This window comes from Lacerta agilis, chromosome 12 (assembly GCF_009819535.1).
Source record: "Lacerta agilis isolate rLacAgi1 chromosome 12, rLacAgi1.pri, whole genome shotgun sequence".
NCBI lineage: Eukaryota > Metazoa > Chordata > Lepidosauria > Squamata > Lacertidae > Lacerta > Lacerta agilis.
Window position 1 is genome coordinate 21,470,517 of NC_046323.1, and position 21,707 is coordinate 21,492,223.

At 43.9% G+C, this 21,707-nt stretch overlaps 2 protein-coding genes across 2 annotated transcripts; both read left to right on the forward strand.

The window, feature by feature from the left end:
* The first annotated feature begins 1,627 nt into the window (after positions 1 to 1,627).
* Positions 1,628 to 5,430, forward strand: HOXA9 (homeobox A9). Its single transcript, XM_033164972.1, has 2 exons — positions 1,628 to 2,606; positions 4,008 to 5,430. Exons 1-2 carry the CDS (start codon positions 2,054 to 2,056, stop codon positions 4,244 to 4,246), a joined length of 792 nt encoding a protein of 263 aa, XP_033020863.1. The 5' UTR covers positions 1,628 to 2,053; the 3' UTR covers positions 4,247 to 5,430.
* A 7,096-nt stretch (positions 5,431 to 12,526) lies between these two features.
* HOXA7 (homeobox A7) lies at positions 12,527 to 14,880 on the forward strand. The gene is given in 3 exon segments (XM_033164976.1): positions 12,527 to 12,605; positions 12,608 to 12,994; positions 14,332 to 14,880. Coding segments are annotated over 3 exon segments (771 nt in total). The 5' UTR covers positions 12,527 to 12,541; the 3' UTR covers positions 14,652 to 14,880.
* The last annotated feature ends 6,827 nt before the right edge of the window (positions 14,881 to 21,707 follow it).

Here is a 21,707-nt window from a genome sequence, read left to right on the forward strand (position 1 = left end):
CACTAGCAGAACACAGCATATTTTTTCCAAAGAAAGAAAGAAAGAGAAATAAATAAATAGGGGGAAAAAAGGTGTAGGAATCCTCCGGAGAAAGACAATGAATGCAATTGTCACCGACAATCCACCATTTAGTCATAACTTTAATCCACAACACTGGACTTGATCTGAGAACCGTATCACCTTCTCCTTGTTTTTCCTAGACAGCGGTAACCCTCCGCCGCTTACAGAAGCCATATAAGAACGTGCCAGAGAGTAAATAACTATTTGCACCTACAATCCGACGGCTCGGGAATGCGATCCGCCAGCGGGGATAACTGCATAAAAATGCAAGGGCGAAAGAGGGTGCCCCTTTAAGGGAGGCGACAGGCAGGCTTTTTGCTCCTATTTTGCTTCCATGCATGCTTAGGAATTAATTGTCGTGAAGAGTGTGTGAGTGTGTTTGTGTTGTGTGTGTGTGTGTGTGTATTCCTTCCCCACCCACAGACAGTCACACAGTCTCACACACTCACAGTCTCCAACATAGCTGTGCCTTATCCGGTTCTTGACAGAATGTGTAGTTACACTTCAGAGAGAGAGAGAGAGAGAGAGAGAGAGAGAGAGAGAGAGAGAGAGAGAGGAGAAAATGCCCAGTGGCCGTGGATCCCCGCCGCAGTCAACTTGATCGAGGTGGATGTGTCCGCTCAGCTTTTCTCCCGCATAAAAGTTCTCTTCTGCATTCCTTCTCTTGACTTGGGCTCTTCCTTTTACCAAAATAATAATAATAATAATAATAATAATTTAATAAAAGTTATCTAGTTGTCAAACCAGCATCGAATAACAGGGCATCAAATAACTTCTTGATAAAAATTTCACAATATTATTGAAAAGAAAAATAGCAAGAAGGGTAATTATCTCCCACACCTGCAGGTTAAAGCTAGTATTTGTGGCGGAATTTAAATGTGTCTGCGGTTCCTTGCCTTATTCTGCTGCTGGAATTATTTCGGGGGATGTGCAGAGAAAGAGATTACTGAGGAGCCAGGAGGTGGGTGTTTGGGATTCCTGGTTGTGGGTCCGATTCCACAGTGAGGGATTCCTGGCTGTGGGTCCCAGAACGCTTAGATCGGAGGTGCAGATTAAGATGCAAATTTCGATATCGATTTGAGATCTCTCGCCCCCAGCCCCAGTTATCCCCCTGCTCTGTTAGGCGGTGGGCTGTAGGAGAAGGCAGATTCCCTTTTCGAAAGGGGAATCGTGTTGGATTTGACTTTTCCCTGCCAGCCCCAGTTAGCTCTGAACTCAACGGCACAGTATTATTTACAGTGAGTTCCCAAACTAAACACAATAGTATAATTTAACCTTTCCAGGCACTCGTAAATTTTTACTGCTGTGAAACACAGCGATGCAAATGAATATGCTCGTAGTTACTGACTTAATAACAACCCCGTGGCTCCCGAAACAATAACTCCTTATGAAATATAATAAATATATATTTAAATACAGTATGCCGCCAATGTTATTTTGCTTTTTTATTGCTTCAATTATTGTATAATTTTATGTGAAGGTCTCCGATCACAAGGAGGGTAGCCTGTCTTTGTGTGTGCGCGCGTGAGTGAGTGTGTGTGTGTGTGAGAGAGAGACTTGGCTTTTTTTTTTTTTTTGCAAGGAACACGAACCATTGATGGGATGATTAATTATGATATAAAATAGTCCGCTTTAGAAAGGTGGCCATACCCAAAATTCTGATCTTTTAATCTCGATCAGCCACAATTAAAACAAATACTGCCGTACAAGTCGTCTACCCCTTTGCATAAAAACATATGGCTTTGCTATAAAAATGATGACGGGAAAACACTGACCCATTAATAGCCTGCGGACTGATTTATACTTTATTGTTCTGCTGCCCGGCCATGTGACGCGAGGCAGCCAATGGGCTGACAGGCAGCCTTCAACTTATTAGGTGACTGTACTTCTTCGTGAGGACCAAGTTGTTACATGAAATCTGCAGTTTCATAATTTCGCCAGGTCTTGCCTCTCCTTTTTTTTGCATTGGGGCTGGGGCTGGGGCTTGGCTTGGATGGCTATGTCTTCTTCGGGGACGCTCAGCAACTACTACGTGGACTCTTTCCTCATCCACGACAGCGAGGAGCTGGTGCAGTCCCGCTATGGCTCGGCATCCCTAGGTCAGCCGGCCAGGCAGGCGACCCTTGGAGACCACCCCGAGTTCACCCCGTGCAGCTTTCAGTCGAAAACGTCCGTCTTCAGCACTTCCTGGAATGCCGTGCACCCGCCGAGCGCTAACAATGTGCCCACCGTGTACCACCCGTACGTGCATCACCAGGCACCAATGGCAGCGCCCGACGGCAGGTACATGCGCTCGTGGCTGGAGCCCATGCCGGGCTCCTTGTCTTTCCCGGGCTTGCCGGCCAGCAGGCATTACGGCATTAAACCTGAACCGCTCACGGCCAGGAGGGGTGACTGTACCACCTTTGACACGCACGCGCTCTCTCTGACTGACTATGCTTGTGGTTCTCCTCCAGCTGATAGGGATAAGCAAGGCAACGACGGCGCGTTCTCGGAAAACAATGGCGAGAGCGAGGCGAACGGAGACAAGCCCCAGATCGACCCAAGTAAGTGCCATCCGCCTGGGCTTGGGCGGGAGGAGGGTGGGCGTTGTAGGGGGCTGGGTGTCGAGAGCCACCGTCTACCGTAAGCTATGCGGCAATGGCTGCTGGGTGGGTGACTGGGTGGGGGCTTCTGTGGTCATAGAATAACGTCCAGCGGCACCGCTGAGCTTCTCTCTATCTCTCTGTGTGTAGAATTGTGTGCGTAAAATGGGAATATGGGTGCGCATGCATATACGCGTGTATGTACATATTTGGTGGTGCCAGAGTCTTTGTAGGCTCACGGTCTATGCAGCCAGCTAGGTCTGTGTGTGTTTCTCAGCTTCAAGGTGCCAGCAAAGTCCAGCGTGACCTCCCTTGTCGCAACAGTGTGCAGGGGCGCGTCACCAGCGTGTTTTCCTGGGCACACGCTTCAGCTACAAAGCCACATTGGGGGGATGGGAGGAGAGAGCCGGGCGGTGTAAGGGGGGGGGGCGTGAGAGGGTGGTGGTCGCGCACAACCCAAGTTACTTGGGAGAGGCGAGGAAAAACAAAACATTGGATGTGAATCTGATCCCTTTGTGACGACTAGCTGAGCTAGGAAAGCCAAGAACGACAACTGTGCATGTGTGTGTGTGTGTGTGTGTGTGGTGCGTTTCCCCCCTAACTTCATTTTAGCACTCTCTTTGGCGACTATTTATTCCACTCCTTTGCTTGTTGCTAACACCTTCGCTTGCCTTTAGAACCGAGCTACCGGATCAATAGTGCAGGCACGACAAATAATGCCAAATGCAAATGTGTGAGTGGGTGTTTTCTTCCCAACTAAGCGAGCCAGGCTTAGCCTGAAGAGAGGGCCGAGTGGGTGTGTTCCCTTATCTCCTTGAAAGCGCCCAGCGATTATATAAGAGAAGGTCAGAACTGGAAAGAGAAACATTTTCAGTATGACACTTATTCTCAGGGGTTGTGCACTATTTTTTTTTCCGGAGGGGGAGAGGAGAGAGAGAAATCAGGGGGCTTGGCTGAGAGGAGGGTAAAGCAGCAAAGACAGGCTTTGAAATTACACTTTATATAAACACCATGAAGAAGTGAGGAGGTGGCCAGTGGGGTTCCCCCCCTTTTTCCCCTTTTCTTTTTCTACTACGCGTAATTCTACGTGACCTTTTCCATGTGTCTCAGTTTGGAGTCCATTGTGTCTGACCCCATCCTGTATGTCTGTCCAAAGGAAAGGAATGTCGTAAACCACCAATATCAGGGCATCCATGCTCTTCAAAAGGAAGGTGGTGGCTTGGGGGTGGGGGTGGGAGGAGGTGCTGTTTGTGTGCGTATGGGGTGGAGATGCAGTCATAATAGCAGTGCGGGGGGGGGTTGGTTGGTGCGGGGTTCAGTCCTTCGCCAACTTAACCCTCTTTGGCGTCGTTTTCCTTGCAGGCAACCCGGCCGCGAATTGGTTGCACGCGAGATCCACTCGGAAAAAACGGTGCCCTTACACCAAGCACCAGACGCTGGAGCTGGAGAAGGAGTTTTTGTTCAACATGTATCTCACCAGGGACCGACGGTACGAAGTGGCCCGGCTCCTGAATTTAACCGAGAGACAAGTGAAAATCTGGTTTCAGAACCGGAGGATGAAAATGAAGAAAATCAACAAAGACCGAGCGAAGGATGAATGATGCTCGGCTTCCAGGTTTAATCACGTTCCAAACAGCAAAAATCTCCCCCTCCAGCGCAACGCAACACAATCCTCCCCTCTTCTCTTCCCAGCATACCCCGAGACTGTGTCCAGGCCTCATGTGTTGTTATTATTATTAATAATATTATTTGGGGTTTCCCACCCCCCCACTTGGGGTTGTTGCTGTTGTTTTGTACTTGGCCAATTCAGCTCTTGAATGTATCTCGCCAGCGTGCAGGGAGATATGGCTGTGCCCCGGTGCTATTATGGAGGTACCCAGATTTATCATTTTCTAATCATAGGAAAGGAAAGGGGGGCATTAAACTCGGAAGGCTGATCTGTTGGCTTGTCTAAATCTACCTGTCCTTCACGAAAGAAAGAAAGAAAGAAAGAAAGAAAGAAAGAAAGAAAGAAAGAAAGAAAGAAAGAAAGAAACTACCTTTTTAATGCACAATTCTTTACAGACTGTATAGGTTAGTCGACGTAGTTAATTTTATTTGCTCTTTGCGCGGCAGAGAGAGGTCTGCTCCTAATACTTGAACACTGTGTTTTATTGTGGTAATTATATTTGTGACTCAATTTTTTGTGCTTGGGTGCTGTACCAGATGTGATTGTGTAAGCTAGGATTCAATTTGAACTCAGGTTGTTTATTATAAAGGTTGCATAGAGTATAGCTCGGTAGTGTAAGGAGTCCTTTTTCTGTATCATTATTAGACAGTGAACCTTGGATTGTACCGGGGGGGAACCAATTCGTTCGCTCATTTCTATCCCAGCTTTTAAACACAAAAGTGGGGGCATGATCTGGGATAGCCAAGGACTTGTGGATCCCCCCAGTTCTTTTGAAGCAATTCATTTTCGTATGCACACTTGATCTATCTATCTATCTATATATAGTACAGTCTTCGTCAGTTGTATATATCATAATCTATATATTAAAGAAAGAAACCCTTAATAATCAGGCTAGCTTGAATCTTGTTTTTGCACCCGTGAGCAATTTTCAGATAACGGAGCTATACCTATATGTGAAAAAGAAGGTAACTACCTATGGTTTACGTTTTGAGTTTAATCGAATTTAATTGATTCTTATTGTAATGAAGTTTAATTTTATTGATAATAAATTATACACTCTAAAAAAAACCCTACCTTTTGGTTATTGTAGATTTGTATCGATTATTAACATAAAAAGTCCTGGACGTTATGTTTATGCAGAAGCTACACTGTATATTTTGCAATAGTTACCTCATGGCCTACTGACCAAATAGTTGTGTCCAGAATGATATTTAACTTTTTGCTAAATAAAATATATATTGATTCTTTTAAAAAAAATATTGTGCTGTTTTTAAGATTATTAAGAAGGCAAAACCTGCCCATCTTTACCTTTGGAGAGCAATCAAAATCCTAACACTGATCCTTTAACACTGTTACTCAAAAGGAAGCGCCACTCATTTTGATGGAACTTAACTTCCAAGCAATTATGGTTCACATGGCAAATCCTTCTCCCAAACGAAAACGTGAGTGGAATCTGGGAGAAGAAGGCAGTGGAATAACTAGGCCACGGATGTTCCACCCAGGCTATCCAATGAGTGTACAGAACCCTGGTCTGGAAACTAAGGATAGTAGCTAGTGTGGGTGTCTTTAATTAGTTAAGATGCTGTGAAGAAATAATAATAATAATAATAATAATAATAATAATAATAATAATAATAATAATAATAATAATAATAATAACAAATTGATAAACATAAAGCAAAGCAGCATTTCAAAATTTCGGCGACCTTTTGCAGGAATAATCCAGTTAGTAAACACCCCCCCTCTTTTCAATTCACATTTAAAAAATCAACTTGGCTTCCAGAAGCAAATAATCCATAGAGTATGAAATTTCATCCATGTCTCTTCATAGAGAAAGCATTCCCAATGTAAAACCCATTTCAGCTGCTTTCTGTGTCTTCGGTGCATTCTCGCCCGCGAAATAAACACACCGCATTTGAAGTAGCCACGGATGGAAGCTTATCGGGAAACAATGGACGCTAGAAAGGTTTTGTTGTTTTTATAGTTCAGGTTAGAAAATTGGGCTGGTTGGCAAAGGGGTGTTGGTGATGGATATTAACCAACACTTTAACGAATACATGCAGGCGATGGGGTGGGGGGTGGGGGCAGTCCAAACGGATGAACAATAAAAGGAATTCTGACTAGTTGGGAGTTTAGTCGTGCCTCGGGCAGGCTCGGCTCCTCGCTCAGAAATTATTATCCTCCCCCGTAAAAAAAAATACCAGTTAGAGCAGAATTGTGCACAAGACCAAACAGGGACTCCACTGTAGCTCATTGCAGAAGAGTTTATTTTAAAGGCACAAACAAGCCCGCACACTTCCAGCTAACAAGTCTTAGCTGAAGAAACTGTTAAGAAAATTCAGAGCCATAGTGTGCCATAAAAGAAAATGACGGCTGTAACCGTTTATGGGCTGTAAAATGCTGCAGGGTTGAAGGCAAGAACTTTCAGTATCTGAGGCTTTGAAAATGTTCGAAGGTTCAGAGAGGCAGGGAAAATCACTTTGAGTTTTGTGTGTGTGTGTGTTTGGCCTTTTTAATTTTTATTTTTAAAAATAAAGAAATCTCTGGTCAATTGCATTTAATGAACAAAAAGCGAAGCAGTTCTTGTCTGCAAAAACAAGGGCGGGGGGAGTTCTAATTGATGCCTGTCCCAGTGGTTTGGGATGTTGCGACGCCCTCTGTTGTTGCAGACAGTGGGGACTTCAAAGAATCCGCATTGGAAGTGCGTAATAAATGGCAGGTCTGCAAACTGTCTGGAATTCGGCCCTTAATGAGTTTACAACTGTCCAGCCACAATTAAGATTTTCTACAAAAGCCCTTTCATTTGTTTTGTCTGGCTGTTTTAGATAAAGCGGGTCTGCGGAAATAGCTCGGTTTTTATTAGCCCTTTCCCCTCTGAAATGTAGGCTGTAAGGTGAACGTTTATCTTTAATGAATATACCGCTGGAACCTTTTCTATAATTGCTACTGCATGGCAAAGTAGATTACTGAAGCGTTTGCAGGGGTAGATATCAGCCTATGTTTACACGTTCGTAAGATTCCTGCACCTATTTTATTGCTTGCGATTACCAGGACAGAACAGCAGATGGCAGTGTTGTTCCACGAAAACAAGGGCGATTTCCGCCATGAAGCCAATGGAAAAAATTCTAAAATGTCGACTTTCTAGGAGCAGCATATTCGGTTTTGAAGCTCCTGATTTGATATTAACAAAAGGCGATATTATATATGTCTCCACTACTAAAAGGAATACCTTACTGCTTCAGTATTTCGTGTTTCAATATGTTATACTCTTAAAGTCAATTACTCCAATGGTGAACTTCTCCGTTTGTAACTATTAGTATTAGTATTAGTATCATGTCAGTTCTGTACAGATTGGTATTTTCCCCTCTCAGCTTGAAACATGCCTCAAGAATACTGTGCTGGTAATTTGACAGCAGTAAGAGCAAATAATATGTCGTGCGCATGAGTGTATGTCTCAAACACATATACAGTGAGAATATATTTAAACAGTTTAAGCTTATACAGATACATTTGGGTTAAACACCCCGTGTATATATATGTAATCGACTAATGAAAATGCATAACGGCATGAGTAAGGATATAACGTACAAAGTCAAAGCAGATATTCTCACACAATATAATCGTCTGTATTAACCCGTTCATAGCTAAGGCAATTTACCTGGGAATCTGCCCCAATGAATGCAACAAGGCTTACTTCAGAGTAGATCTGTATAGGACTGCACTACGCTATACTGAGGCCGCATAAGCGATTTTCATAGCCGGGAATCTCAAAGCGCTTGGAATGCGGACGCTGGTGATTGAAACGCGGCAGAGTTGTGAAAGAAACATGCTCAGTGTGTATTTTAAAACAACAACAACACACAGGTAGACGTGAGTTTTTTTATTTTTATTTTTAAAAATGCTCCGATCATTTTTTTAAAAAAGTATTTATTACGAGCAAACAGTTTTCACAATGCAATGGGCGAGTTTTTGAAATGCTAAACATGGATGGCTCCATCTTAATCTCTTATTCAGCCAATTGGTTCCATTCTGCTCTGGGCCAGAATCCTTCGGAAACGACGTTATTTTCACCGGGCTAAAACAGAGGCTCTAAGTTGGTGGCTCGGCAACAAAATTTAATTTGAAAATTATTTACCGGCCACTGAATTTCTTCACCAGATGTCTTTGCGGCAGTTAAATGCTCCCGCTCGCTTCCTTAAGCAATTTCATCTCTGTGGGACCCGGTTTAATTATGCAGTGCAGATGATAACAGTTCTAATACACCGCAGGACTGAGATGCCTGTACGAATCCTGTCTGGAACTCTTATGGCATTTTATTTACTATTTCATACATTTATATGTATATGTGTGTGTGTGTATACCTCTCCCTCACTTTTGAATTCTAAGGCTCTATAGATTAGTATATGAACCAGTATACATAAACATACATACCGAAGATAGATGAATGGACTCCATGTTTGTGAATAAATAAGACAATCAAACCACAAATGTGTACCTAATGTACCGAAATTAAGAGCCAAGAAAGACAAATAACATTATTGGGGAAATGCTTTAAGTTTGCATCTTTTTTCCCTGCCAAAAAGAAAAAGAAAAAGAACGTTTAGCAGTCAAATGACCCACTAAATGTGATTATCAAAGGTATTTCATTGTAATTCCTTAACAGGAATCCAGGAGGATAAAACAAACAACCTGATTCCTAAAGAAGACTGGAAATTTATTGTGCATTTATTTAGGATGGAACATACACATACTGTACTTAATACAAATCACCAGTAGAAAATATCATTTATATGAACGAATGACTGGTCATGGCAGTTTTTTTAATGTAAAGTCTTATTGTCTCGTGTGTACTTTTAATGTAGCTCGTCCTCAATGACTTCAGCTACAGTAAAATGCAAACACGAATATATACATTTGTTGTAAGTAATTTGGACAATGGGTGATCAATGGAGGGAATAAAGGAAGAAGAGAGCAGCTGAAACAGCGGAATAATACCCCAAGTACAAATTGCAGAAAATTATTTGCTTGATCCCACAATAAACCACCCTGCAGAATGAATGACCAGTTGGTGTGTGTGTTTTTAAATCATCCTCGTTGTTTTTAACTTTTTATTCGGTGGGTGGTGGTTGTTTTTTAACGAGGTTTGTTTAGAGAAACCTAGAAAGCAGCAGTTTCTATGTTACAATTTTTTTTTTAAGGGGGCGGAGAGGGCACTTTGGATGGAATGAGTGACCTAGGGAAAACTTTAAATAATTAAGCAGTATCCATCCCAACATATCTTTTATTTTTATTTTTAAGTGGGATGGAGAATAGAGGCATCTTCTAAAACTGGACACCATTAAATTTCCACATTCATGTACCGGTAATATGTCCAGAAAACATGGCTTAGAAGTGAATAATCATCATCCCCCCCTATTTTTTGCTATTTATACTGGAAGTCTATACTTTGGAGCTCATTGCGAAGGGACATTCCGTTTCGCGAGGGTTATTCCCGGGTCTTTATTATAAAACGCCCTATTTCCTGGAGGGGAGGCCTTGGACAACGGGGCTTGTGTGTGATGGTCTTCTCAATGTAAGTAGCGTTTCCAAGAAGTGACTGTAGGCAAACGCGATTTTAAAATATATTTATACAATCCCAGCAGAGCTGACACACACACGTCTAAGAAAGCAGTGTGTGGTTTGATCCTCCCAGACCTGGGGCTCAAAGCTAGATGCACTTAACGGTGTCCTTTAAAGACTCATCGATAAAATTCTGTCTTGCTCTTATCAATACCCAAGTCTAGACTGTCGGTTCTGTTTGCTGCTGCTTTCTTCTGGCATCTTGGCTGCGTTGTCACCAGAGTAGCAATTTATTGGCAGAATGCCGTCTAATTCCGCTTCTTTGATCTGGCTCGTCGTCTTTGGCAGGTTTTCCTTCGCCTTCCCTTCTAACTTCTTAGCCCTTCTCAGGAGGCTTTTATTTCTTTCTTAAAATTTCAAGGTATTTTTGGTTTTTTTGGTTCTTTTTTTTTTTTTGGAGGGCGTGTTATTACTGTAGCCCCGCAATCTTGCACCACGCGCCTCTCTCGCCCACCCCACCCCCACATTTTCTTCCTTTGGGTTTGACAGCCATCTTAGTGCGTAGACCGATCTTGTCGGAATGAAAACCAAAGGCGTCTGTCGATACAACCAGCCTGTTCTCTCCCAGGAATAGCAAAGCAAACCTCGAAGGGCATCCACACAGGGACGGTCTCCGCACCCAGGACCGACTCCAGTCCATATCATTGATTGTGAAGATGAATTCATGATAATAACGTTCTTCCTTTCCAAAACTGTACACCAACACATCTCTCCAGGCCCCTGTTGCACCCGGGCCTCCTCAGGCCCCTTAGCTGAGGACCCCCCCCCATTCTCTCCTTCCTTCCCATGGTTTGCCAAAATATTCCCCTCTGAAGGGTCCCTGCGAAATATGGGCCAGGCATAATTTTAAACTGGTGAGAACCTCTTTGTACACACAGGATACCAAACTCTATAATCTAAAGGGAGAATTTCCGGGGCAATCTCATTGTCCTCCTTCCAGTTTATGATGTGCAATATAGCAGGGCAGTAAAAGCTGTCTTTACCAAAACTCCCCCGTCTGAGGGAAGGAAACTAGTTTTACGATCCGTTTTAAAGGAAGGGTAGGGCGCAACATCCTCAATGGCGTGTCCTCTTATTGCTTGGTGGGGGCCGAGTGTTTAGAAATTAAGGAGCTGGCTTATCCAAGATCTGGGGACACACACACACACACACAAGCCACCGCTCTCGCCACCACCAACACCGCCACATAAAGCCAGAGGTAGGTATTTATTTACCCCGGGGGCGGGGGAGGAAAAAAAGAAGCAAGGATGAAACAAAGAAACCTGAGTCAGCATCCCAAATCTCTTCGATTATTTTTTTTAAAAAATAAGAGGTGCTGAAAGTCCGTTTGTTTTTATTTTATTTCCCACTGCTTCATTTTATTGGGGGAGGGGGCTGAAATATGCGTGCTATTGGATAGAAGAAATCCGCACTAGTTAAGGCAGGCCGGCTGCATTATCACCTAAAAACAAAACAAAACAAAACAAAAATCTCTCCTGTATAGAAACCTTCCTGAAGTAAGAGGAACAGGCAAAAGTAGACACATGCCTTCATTTCTTCTCCTCCTTCTCCTCCTTCTCCTTCTCCTTCTCTTTCTTTTTAGGAAAGATACGCATCCGTCCTCCCTTAGATATCCTGTGCTCTTTCTCTATTTGTGTTTTGTTTCCGAAGAAGAGAATTTGTCAAAAGAGGGAGAGAGAGAGAGAGATGATAGAACACGTATTTAGCAAGCCTTCACTCATCTCGCCAACAGCGATTAGCCGAATATGTCTGTCAATATCTTAATAAATCTGCGAGCAAATTGGGAAGCCTCCCATATAAATATTTCACTCTTTCCTTTCCTGAGGAAAAATAAATGTGAGCAGGATACAGAAGGATTTGCCAAATCAGTTCATTCATTCATTCAGACACACACACACACTTGAGATAGACAGACAGAGATAACACATCCTGCATAATGGTGGCTGTTGTTTTTACTATGGGGGTGTTTTTATGGGCACCTAGCCTTTGTATTATTATTTTTTAAATGTACTTTCCCTCCCGCAGCTCTACCCCTCCCCTTTCGGAATATGGAAGAGCTGAAAGGAGAGAGATAAGAAACAAGAAAAACAAACAGGAAGCATACGTGGGAACTAAGGGTTGTGTTTGTGGTTTATTTCCAGCTCTGCAGGAAATATGACTGAGGAGTGGGGTATATGGAGGAGCAGAACAGAAATGGTTTTTCCTCCCCTTAAAAAAAAAACAAAAAAGACGAGGAGAAAAGGGGTATTGAGGATAAAGATGCAAAGAGGAAAATGTGTATTTCAAAACACTGGGTTGACGTTTCTTATTCTAGCTTCCCTCTGCGCCTCGGGGCTGATCTCGGCGCTCCCTCGGCTTTATCCGGAGCCGCTCCGGGAACCCGGGCCCCGTTGGAGCCGCCGAGCGGCCACGTCTCCCCCTCGCCTTCGAATCGGCCAGGCATCGGCTCGATCTTCTTCCCCTTCCATCATAGGACCTAGTGAGCCACCCTGATCTATACCACCTGTGATGCAGGAGGAGATTGGAGGATGGGGTCATATGACTGGTCACGTGGTGGAGGCAGCTCAGTCCAAAAGAAAATGGGGTTTGGTGTAAATCTGGGGGTGTAATGTTATCATATATCACGCTACCTCGTAAAACCGACACGGAAGCCTACCGGACCACAAATCACCGGTCAAAATTATGAGTTCTTCGTATTATGTGAACGCTCTTTTTAGCAAATATACGACGGGGGCTGCTTCTCTTTTCCAAAATGCGGAGCCCACGTCTTGCTCCTTTGCTACCAACTCGCAGAGAAGCGGCTATGGACCAGGCGCTAGCGCGTTCACCTCCTCCATGCCTGCCTTGTACAACGTGAACAGCACCATATATCAAAGCCCGTTCTCTTCCGGATACAGCCTGGGCTCAGATGCCTACAACCTGCATTGCTCCTCTTTTGATCAGAACATTCCCGTCCTTTGCAATGACTTAACCAAACCCAGCTGTGACAAAGCGGAGGACAGCAACCTGCACAGCCAGGCGGAGAGTAATTTCCGGATATACCCCTGGATGAGGTCTTCAGGTATGGGGGAGGAAGGAAGGAAGGGGGGGGGGGACAAAACCGAGATGCGGGAGGGGAAGGCGGCGGCGGGGGGGGGCCGTTGGATTGAAAGCGCTGCCAAGCAAGCGAATGGCAACTTTCACGCGGGTGCGGGGGCAACTTCCACGCAAGGAGCGCGCGCGCGCCTGCCCTGCCTGCCTGCTTTTAATTAGAGCAAGCGGCGCCATTGCGCAGAAAGCCCGTGGCATTGTATGTAAATGAGTCTCATAAAACTTTTTATTGCCCAATTAATGGGTTCTAGCCTCGTAAATTTATTTAACTCTCTCACTCTCTCTTTCTCTCCCCCCCCCCCGATATGGAATGGGAGCGTTGGGTTGAATTTTTGGTCGGGGCCCTAGGGAAATATGGAAAGGGTGGTGGCGAAGGTGCCCGGAGACATGGCAGAGGGAGAGTCTCGCTTCTCCTCGCCCGCACTGGCAAAGGATTGGGGGGGGGGGTAATGCTGAGTGAGAGAAGAGTCTCGGGTGCGGACTGGGGTGGGGGACGTATCGTGTGTGTGTGTGTGTGTATATATATATATAGGAATGGAGCTCTCTATTCTTGGAGTGAGCGAAAACGTTTGATTCCCTATTATTTATCTCACCCACCGCAAGAAATATAAACGGTCAGTGGTAGGCATGTCAATAAAGAAAGGGGTTATTGGAGCGATGCAAATCCGAACCTGCAGTTAATTTTGCAGGAGGACAGGAAGACCTGCCCTTTTAACTGAGAGCAAAAGCGAGCCCTGAGTTCCAGACACCGCTTTGACTTCCGCCAGAGTCTGGAATGTGGCGGGCAAACCGGAGAGAGTTTGCTTTCAGTCAATCGCCCTCTTTCTCCCGCCTGGATTTATTTATTTAAACTACACGGTTAAAACCCGAATTCCTCCACTCGCCCAGTCTCTCCCGGCTTGTCGCCTTTGCCCGGGGCAGTTGAGGGAAAGCTAAGCCTTCAGTTTTTAATAATATACTGTGCAGGAAGTCAATGGGATTTGCTTCCGAGTAGACGTGTCTCAGAATTGGACGGTCAGCTTCTACCCACTGGCCAGGAAGTTAAGCCTTGCTGGACTCAGTGGAGCTTCCTTCTGAGTAGGCATGAGCAGGATTGAACTGCTGCAGTCCCTTTCCGAGATATATATACATATATATTTATTGGGGTGGGGGTGGGACTCGTGTGTGTGTGTGTGTGTGTAAGAGAGAGAGAGAGAGTAGGAAATAGGAAGGATTTGTTTTTCATTTGTTTGCCAGCTGTTGTAAAACTATTTCCTGGTCCTCTAATTTTGGTGGTTCTTTCCCGGCCTCCCCAAATCCTCTCTTCAGGTCCGGATAGGAAGAGAGGGCGTCAGACCTATACCCGTTACCAAACTCTGGAGCTGGAGAAAGAGTTCCATTTCAACCGCTATCTGACCCGGCGGCGGCGGATAGAGATCGCCCACGCCCTGTGCCTGACCGAGAGGCAGATCAAGATTTGGTTTCAAAACCGGCGCATGAAATGGAAGAAGGAACATAAAGAAGAAGCTGGCGGCGGCGGCGGCGGGGGCAGCGGCGCCCCGGCGGCCAACGACAGCACATCAGCTACTGCCTCTGTGGAGAAAGTGGAGGAGGAGGAGGAGGAAGAAGAGGAAGAGGAAGCGGAATGAACGGACAACTCCCCACCCCCCTGTCTCCCGGGCTCTTGCTCGCCGGAGCCCAGCGCTCGTCTTCTGTATGCACGTGACATTGTAAACGCTCTCTTCAAATAATAATTAAAATCTGTTTAAAAAGGAGACCCTTGCAATCGCGAATTCCAATTATAAGGGATGGGGGGGAGAGGTGAGTTCACCTCGACTGGCCCTTCCGCATTCCCAGAGCACCCGAGACATAGCTCTGTGTAAACTAAGAGTAAAATTATCACTTGAACACCCGGACCAGTTTGGCTGTGAATGTCCAAACCTGTTGTATTATTATTATTATTATTATTATTTGTTACATGATAGACGGATAGATTTTTCTCCCCGACCTGGTATTTGTGAAGGGAGGGGGGGTGTCGTAACTTGCACATAATAAGGGGCAAAAAGAAAAAGAAAAAAGGGGGGGAACACTGGGGGAGTCCCATATAGTTTAACTTCCAAATAAACTACCTGACTATACTGGTCCCATTCAATCGCTAAGGGATAAGTGCATTAGGCTCACACTCAAACTACCTAATTTACGCTGAGGATCGATGTACTTCCAGTTACTATATTTTTGTTGTTGTTGTTTCTTTGTTTAAAATAACCTGAAGAAGGATTTGGGGTGGGTGGGGAATTCTGAATTCCATGCGGGAGATAACAATGACTTAAACCACTACACTCAGCTGCAGTGATTTGTACTACCTATTTTCCAAAACTACCTATTATCTAGCTCCGCCTACCTATCTTCAAAATTATGCTGTATTTTATTAATGCGAAAAGGAAAGATGACAATACTTAAAGCGGACACCCTTCTAGGACCTGAAGCGTAGCGCAGAAGGTATAAGAGGGGAAAACAATTGACAAGGGAGGCCTTCCCAAGTCCGCCACAGGATTTGATGCCTGGTGTTGTTGAGTATAATTTAAAGTTTTTAAATAATAATATATTTATTCTAAGGCTGTTATTAAGTGGAAACAATATGCTGCAATGTAAGCTTTCGTCACACAAGTCTTCGCTAGGCCGAATTTCATGGAGGTTAAACCACCACAATGGATTTGTACAAAGCGGTTTCATCTCGTCCTTTTTGTGCGGCTCTGCTCATGGCCGATTAAGTGTTCCCTTTTGAGTTTTCTACCATTCTGCTTGATGCAACTGAAAAACAAAACAAAACACAAAGCAACAAATTGAAAAAAAAAAAAGACGTGAATTTAAGCACTGGCCATATACACCTTTTCTCAGCCACCTTCTCCCTATTGCCAGAATGTGTTAAGTCTGAAACAGCGTTAATTTTCATAACAATGAACGAATATTGTATATTGGATCGTGGGAGGCTTGAGCCATTTCTGATTTTCTTGGACCTCATTGATAAATATACCATGTCATCCGCTGAGAAGTCTGTACTCGGTTAGGCAAACTTTGTAGCATGAAGCAACGTTGACAACTCTGTATAAATAAATTCTGCCTTGAAAGTTTTGGGTAAACTTTATTCATAAAATGTACGTTACAATGTGTTTTTCACTGTGAACATTGAGGTATCTCGTGTTAAAATTGAAGGGGGCGGAAAGTGCGCGCGTGTGTGCGTCTGCGTGAATACTCTTCGGAGGTGCTGTCGTGTATCGCCCACGTTCGATGTGTTTTATGTTACACAGAAATAAAAAAATGCTTGTTGACAAAATATCCTCTCTCTTTTTTTTAATTAAAAGTTACATATCTATATAAACATTTATATATACATCTAGGCACGCATGCAGACCCGCACCCAAATGCGAAAGTCCCAAGTATATACACAAAACAATCCAAAGCAATTAAGGATAACTCTTTCAACCTGGTACTGGGAAATAAATGTTAATATAATTACTAAGATCTGATCTCACAGTGATCTACTTTATATATGAGAATGAGCGAAGGGGCTGCTAGCCACCTAGCAAGCAACCCAAATATTACTTGGCGGAAATATCATGGATTCCAATCAGAATTCCTTCCCCGTGGTATAATGGGGATACAAAAGAGAGATTTTGCTTAAGACGAGTCTACTGATTCCTTGGAAAACATACATACATACATCTGATTTCGAAGTAGGTCCTAATTAACTAATTCACGATTTGTTTTTCAAAAGCATCTCCCGAGGTATATATAGGCGGGTATAGTCCGCACTTTGGAGAGGAAGTCACTGAAATTTCTGGAATGCAATGACTATAAGGCGCTTTAAGGCGCGGTTTGTAGGGTTCACGGTAGCCCCCAGAACACGGAATTAACGACAATGCCATCAGCAAATATATAACATGTATAGAACCTATTTCCATAGCATATTCCCAAAATATTTCTCCTACGAGCAATTTCTCTCCCCGCCCCTTTTTTATTCATTAAAAGCAAAACTGAGTGCATGTGTGTGTGTGTGTGTGTATAGAGATAAATAAGATAAATAAGAGTGGTGAGTGAATAAGGGCAGATTTCCTGCTGCTCTGTTAAAAGCGTGTGGCATAGTTTTAATATTCCCCCTATTATAAAATACAATTCAAAAATTGTCCAGGCTGTGGGTCCTTTAAAAAATCCAGAGCTTGCCTCTCTGGTAAAATGGCGCCTCTCTAAGTCCTGCCTCTTTCTTAGTGAGGAGGAAAGAGCCATAAATCCGTTGTTGTTTATGAAAATTTACAACTTTGCAATACAACTTTATGAGTGGTTCCGTTCCTCCATTGGTTGCCGATGGTCATGTGGATGGCAACCGTGAACATGAACTTTTTTATAATTTCCCTGGCGAGAATAGAGCTGCATTCTTTTGCTCAGCTCTGTCCTGCTTCGGATCTCTCTGGCTTTTCAGCCCCCCCCCCCTCCACCTCCACCACCCCCGATTTTCATTTGTCCTTTGTAAGTCAATAGGGAGCCGGGTGGATGGAGGTTCAGCGCAGGCAGTCGCCTAGAACGCAGGTCTTGGATGGCAATTTCCAGTTCCTCCGCCGGAAGGTGTGGCATATTGGATTCCAAGCGCTGGAGTGGCAGATTTTCAACTCGGAACCTGGCTAATTTCCTGCTTCTTCTGGCACCAAAAGGAGGGCGATTCGTCTCCGGTGCAGCCAAAGCGACAGCTGTCAAAGTAGCAGGGACTCCTGCAAGCCAGAACCTAAAAAGGTGAGAAATTCAGAGAACTACCAGCATGAGCGAGCAACCCCTGTTATAACATTAGACTAGACAAACCTGGAAAAGCAGCATCTTTAGACATTAGACATAGAATGTTGATCCGCCAAAGGTGCGATTGCGCCAATTGACTCTCTAAGCTTCCTGGATTGTGCCGGGCGCAATCAAAACAGACCAGAGCTGCTAGTGAGCCTGTAGACATGCTATTTTAGCTCGGCTGCAGCTACATTTGCTTAAGAATAACCTGTATTTTTTGAAGCCGCGGGGGATTTTAGAAACCGTCTCATTAAATGCTGCGTTGATAGTAAAGGCAAGAGTTGGAATGCTTCTAAGATGTGTATTTTAGCAAAGCGGGTGCGTTTTGACTTTTTTGTGTGTTTAATGCGTGGCTGTTGTTGCTATGAGATCTGTCGATGTAAATAGAGAGTTTAGGAACTTATCGCTTCATTTTAGATGTTAGGTGGAAAATTAATTCCGGTAACGTCAGAGGATAGATTATGCATGCACTCGATTACTTCATCTTCAGATGAAGAAGAACGTACAATAGAGCATGTTAGTCACGTATATCGTATGGTGCCTGGATAACATTAGGAGCTTTTTAAAGTCCTGAAATGCAGCCTGTTCCTCAATGATAACTAAGGATTAAATGCAATAAGGAAGCTTACTTCAGAATCACAAAATGCAGCTTTTGTTTGGTGGAGACGGGGGGAGTGTTTGTGTATGTGAGAGAAAAGCAGGTTAATGAAATAATAGAAAATTATCCTCAGAACTGGTATAGGTGGAGGGATGTGGCGAAGCAATATTTTCGTAAGAGTGCGTAATTTTGTGTGATTCGACCATTTTGTGTCGTCTCCTTAAAATGGTTTTCTGGGAGGAAAATATTTCGGATTGCATATCTTCAAATATTCATTTCAGTTGTTAAAGATGAGAAGCAATTATCTTATGTGTTCAGAACGATGGGTATCCCCCCCCCCCACTTCTCCGAGCTGATAAAGAATTACGTGTGCATTGCATTGCAGTATCTGGTTGACTGCAACCGCAGTGAATGTCGGATTATTTATCGCCAAGTGGAGTGTACTCAGTGCTGCCACTGTGTGGTTGAAGGAGGTACTCGACGCAGAGTGAGCCGGGGCAAACGCCAGTATCTCTCACACACAGACACACACACATCCAAACACACACACATACACCCCCCCGCGCAGAACGTAGCGGGTGGTTCTCCATTGGAAAACTCTATTTGTAAAAATCGGCCTTCAGTTGCCCACATCAAGCCGTATCGCTTTAAGGATTCTTTTTCCGCGAGAGCTTAAAAAAAAATAACGTGGCAGACGGGATTTGAAGGGGACACCCCGGAAAGATATTGTTGTTGAACTGAATGTTTTGGCGTGGTGAATTGGAAGGACCAGGAAGGGCTACTAACACGTTCAGTCTAAACAATGGCTGGGATTGAGAGAACTGTTTGGATTAGCGGCTGTTGGCTAAATGTTGCTTTCTGTTACATCTCTGAACATAAGAAGGATTTGCAAGTGGATTTATACCTTAGGGAAACGGAGCTTTTAAGCTTAAGAGGGTAACTGCCCACCCCCCGCACCTGCATTCTAACTTTGTTTGACTTATGGCTTCGAGTGAATGAAAACCAGAGAGGAAAGGGGGTAAAAATGGGAGCAGAGGGGAAATCCTCGCACTGTTAAACGATATTTATATATACATAAAAGTTTTTGGAGTTTTGCATGTTTTCTTTTAAACGGGGCCACTCCAGCTGTTTACCTTGCTTCGGTTAGGAATGTGTATCCTGGAGCTTGTCTGGGTTCATTTGAGAAGCTGCAGTCTATGGCAAGGCTTCTGCTTAGCAGATGTGGGTCTCGGAACCTCCAGTTGGGGAGGTATATCTCATTTGTACATTGGACTGCAACCATGACTGACATTATTCTTATTTTTACATTGCATCTTGCTAAATATCCTCGTTAAGAGACCTGGTGAGCGCTGCATGCACTTTCCTGCTTTTAATTCTGCTTTATTTGGTTCTCGGTGAGTAAAAGAAAAATGAGGGAGATTCCTTCGTTATATTGCGCTGAATTTACAGACACTTCCCTACAGTTTGTATTTTTACTGGCTGCTCGTCTTTGCAGGATGGTTTGAGGGTGGCATTTTGGTTCATTAAAACTGATTGGAAGGGGACCCTAGCACAGCTTCCTGAAAATATTAATAGAGACTGAAAAAAAATGCTTTACCTGTCCTTCAACCGTATGAAGTTTCCCACTTTCGAGTGCCTTGTGCATCCTGACGTTACATATCCGCACTGTAAAAATGTTTGAAACGTGATTTATTCATTTCTGTTGTTCTCGGTGAATGGCTAGCTTCCTGTTTCTCTGCTTCTGAGTTTTCCCACCTATACTATCGATTGCATTTATAGGTAACCTTTTAGCGGAAAGATTGGGGAAGTCCTTTGAAAGCACTCGCCATTATTGGAGGTAATCGAGAGTTCCCTGTGAAACCCCGATGAGAGGCGCAAACAATGCACACGGTGGGGAGGTGGGGAGATGTTTTAACTTACTGCTGTTTTATAGATCCCGTAATGGGACTCCGGAAATGAAACACACCAGCTTACAACCGGGGACAAACATCACGGCTTTCAAGCCAATTGAGGGCTAGTTTTTAAAGCGCCCATTCAAAAACTCGAGTCTGTGGAGGGAAAGTGTAAATCGCTACCCAGGCAATTGGGCACAGAAAATATTTTGTGGGCCTCTGTCCTAAAGACACTTTACTTGGAACCAAAGGGGGACTTACTTCTGAGTAAACGTGCTTAGAAATGAACCAGCCGAACAATGCTTAAATGTTATCCAAATTCACTTTCCACATGTCAATTAAAAAGAAAAGAAGAAATGAAATGAACCAGACGTATCAAAAGCGTGGATCTATCAGATGTTAGCATTAGCACCTCTGCAACCTTAGGCCTGGGTGTATCACCTTCATCATCTCATTACCCTAAACTTTCCACCACGTTTGTGGGGGAGGGATTACAGTGTGGTGCTTGCTAGGTGATGTCTGGGGGAGTCAACAACAGCCAGGTTAAATATAAAGATGGGAAGGGGCAGCCTCCCACCCACCCACCCACCCACCCAAAGTACTGGTTATAAAGGGTATTTGTGCAGTTCGCCATGACGGGTTTCCACTCTGCCTGCCAGTCTGAGACAAAAACGAGGACTAAAGCTGCAGCTATATTCCTCGACGAGTTACAAAATGTCAACAAGCAAAACAAGCCTGTTCTTGCCGGAATGATTCAGCCTTTTCAAAGCTTCTGATGTCGTGTCCTCAGCTACTTTCGAGAGGATTCCTTTGCCAAAAACAATAACAAACAAAAAAACCACCCACTGCCAACACACAATAACAAGCACGTCGAGACATCCTCGCTTCTTTCCTGCTTTCCGATTTACTATTAAAATTGTCTGGGTCACGCTTAACAGACGAGATTCTTTTCCTCAGCCACCAAGAGGCTCAAAGAAGGAGAAATATTGCAGAGAGATTTATCTGCGTGCTCGTGTTTTCTTACTAAGCAAATAAAACCAGGCTATTCGATATCGATATTATTATTATTATTATTATTATTTATTAATCATTATTATAATTACCTGAATCGAAACATTTTGGGAAGTCTTGTATGACTAAGCTTATTCTCCCCACCCCACCCCAACCCGGACTAGGAATATGTGAAAATAATTGAGGGTTTTAATTGAGGTGGTTTCTTTTTTAATCCGGTCAGTGAGCAGAAGTTCCCGTTTTTCGAACTTGTTTGACATTTTCTTATTCTATTTTAAAAATTCTTAGATACCACATAAATCAACCAACCAGCTGCCTTGCTTTCATCTTCCGGGGAGGGGGGAGTCTGAAGGGTCCTGGGGGGAGAATCAATGGAG

Excerpts from the sequence above, each read along its gene's own strand:
- HOXA9 (XM_033164972.1), top strand. The coding sequence starts at position 2,054 with ATGGCTATGTCTTCTTCGGGGACGCTCAGCAACTACTACGTGGACTCT. Across the intron at positions 2,607-4,007 it reads CAAGCCCCAGATCGACCCAA|GCAACCCGGCCGCGAATTGG; the intron begins GTAAGTGCCATC and ends TTTTCCTTGCAG.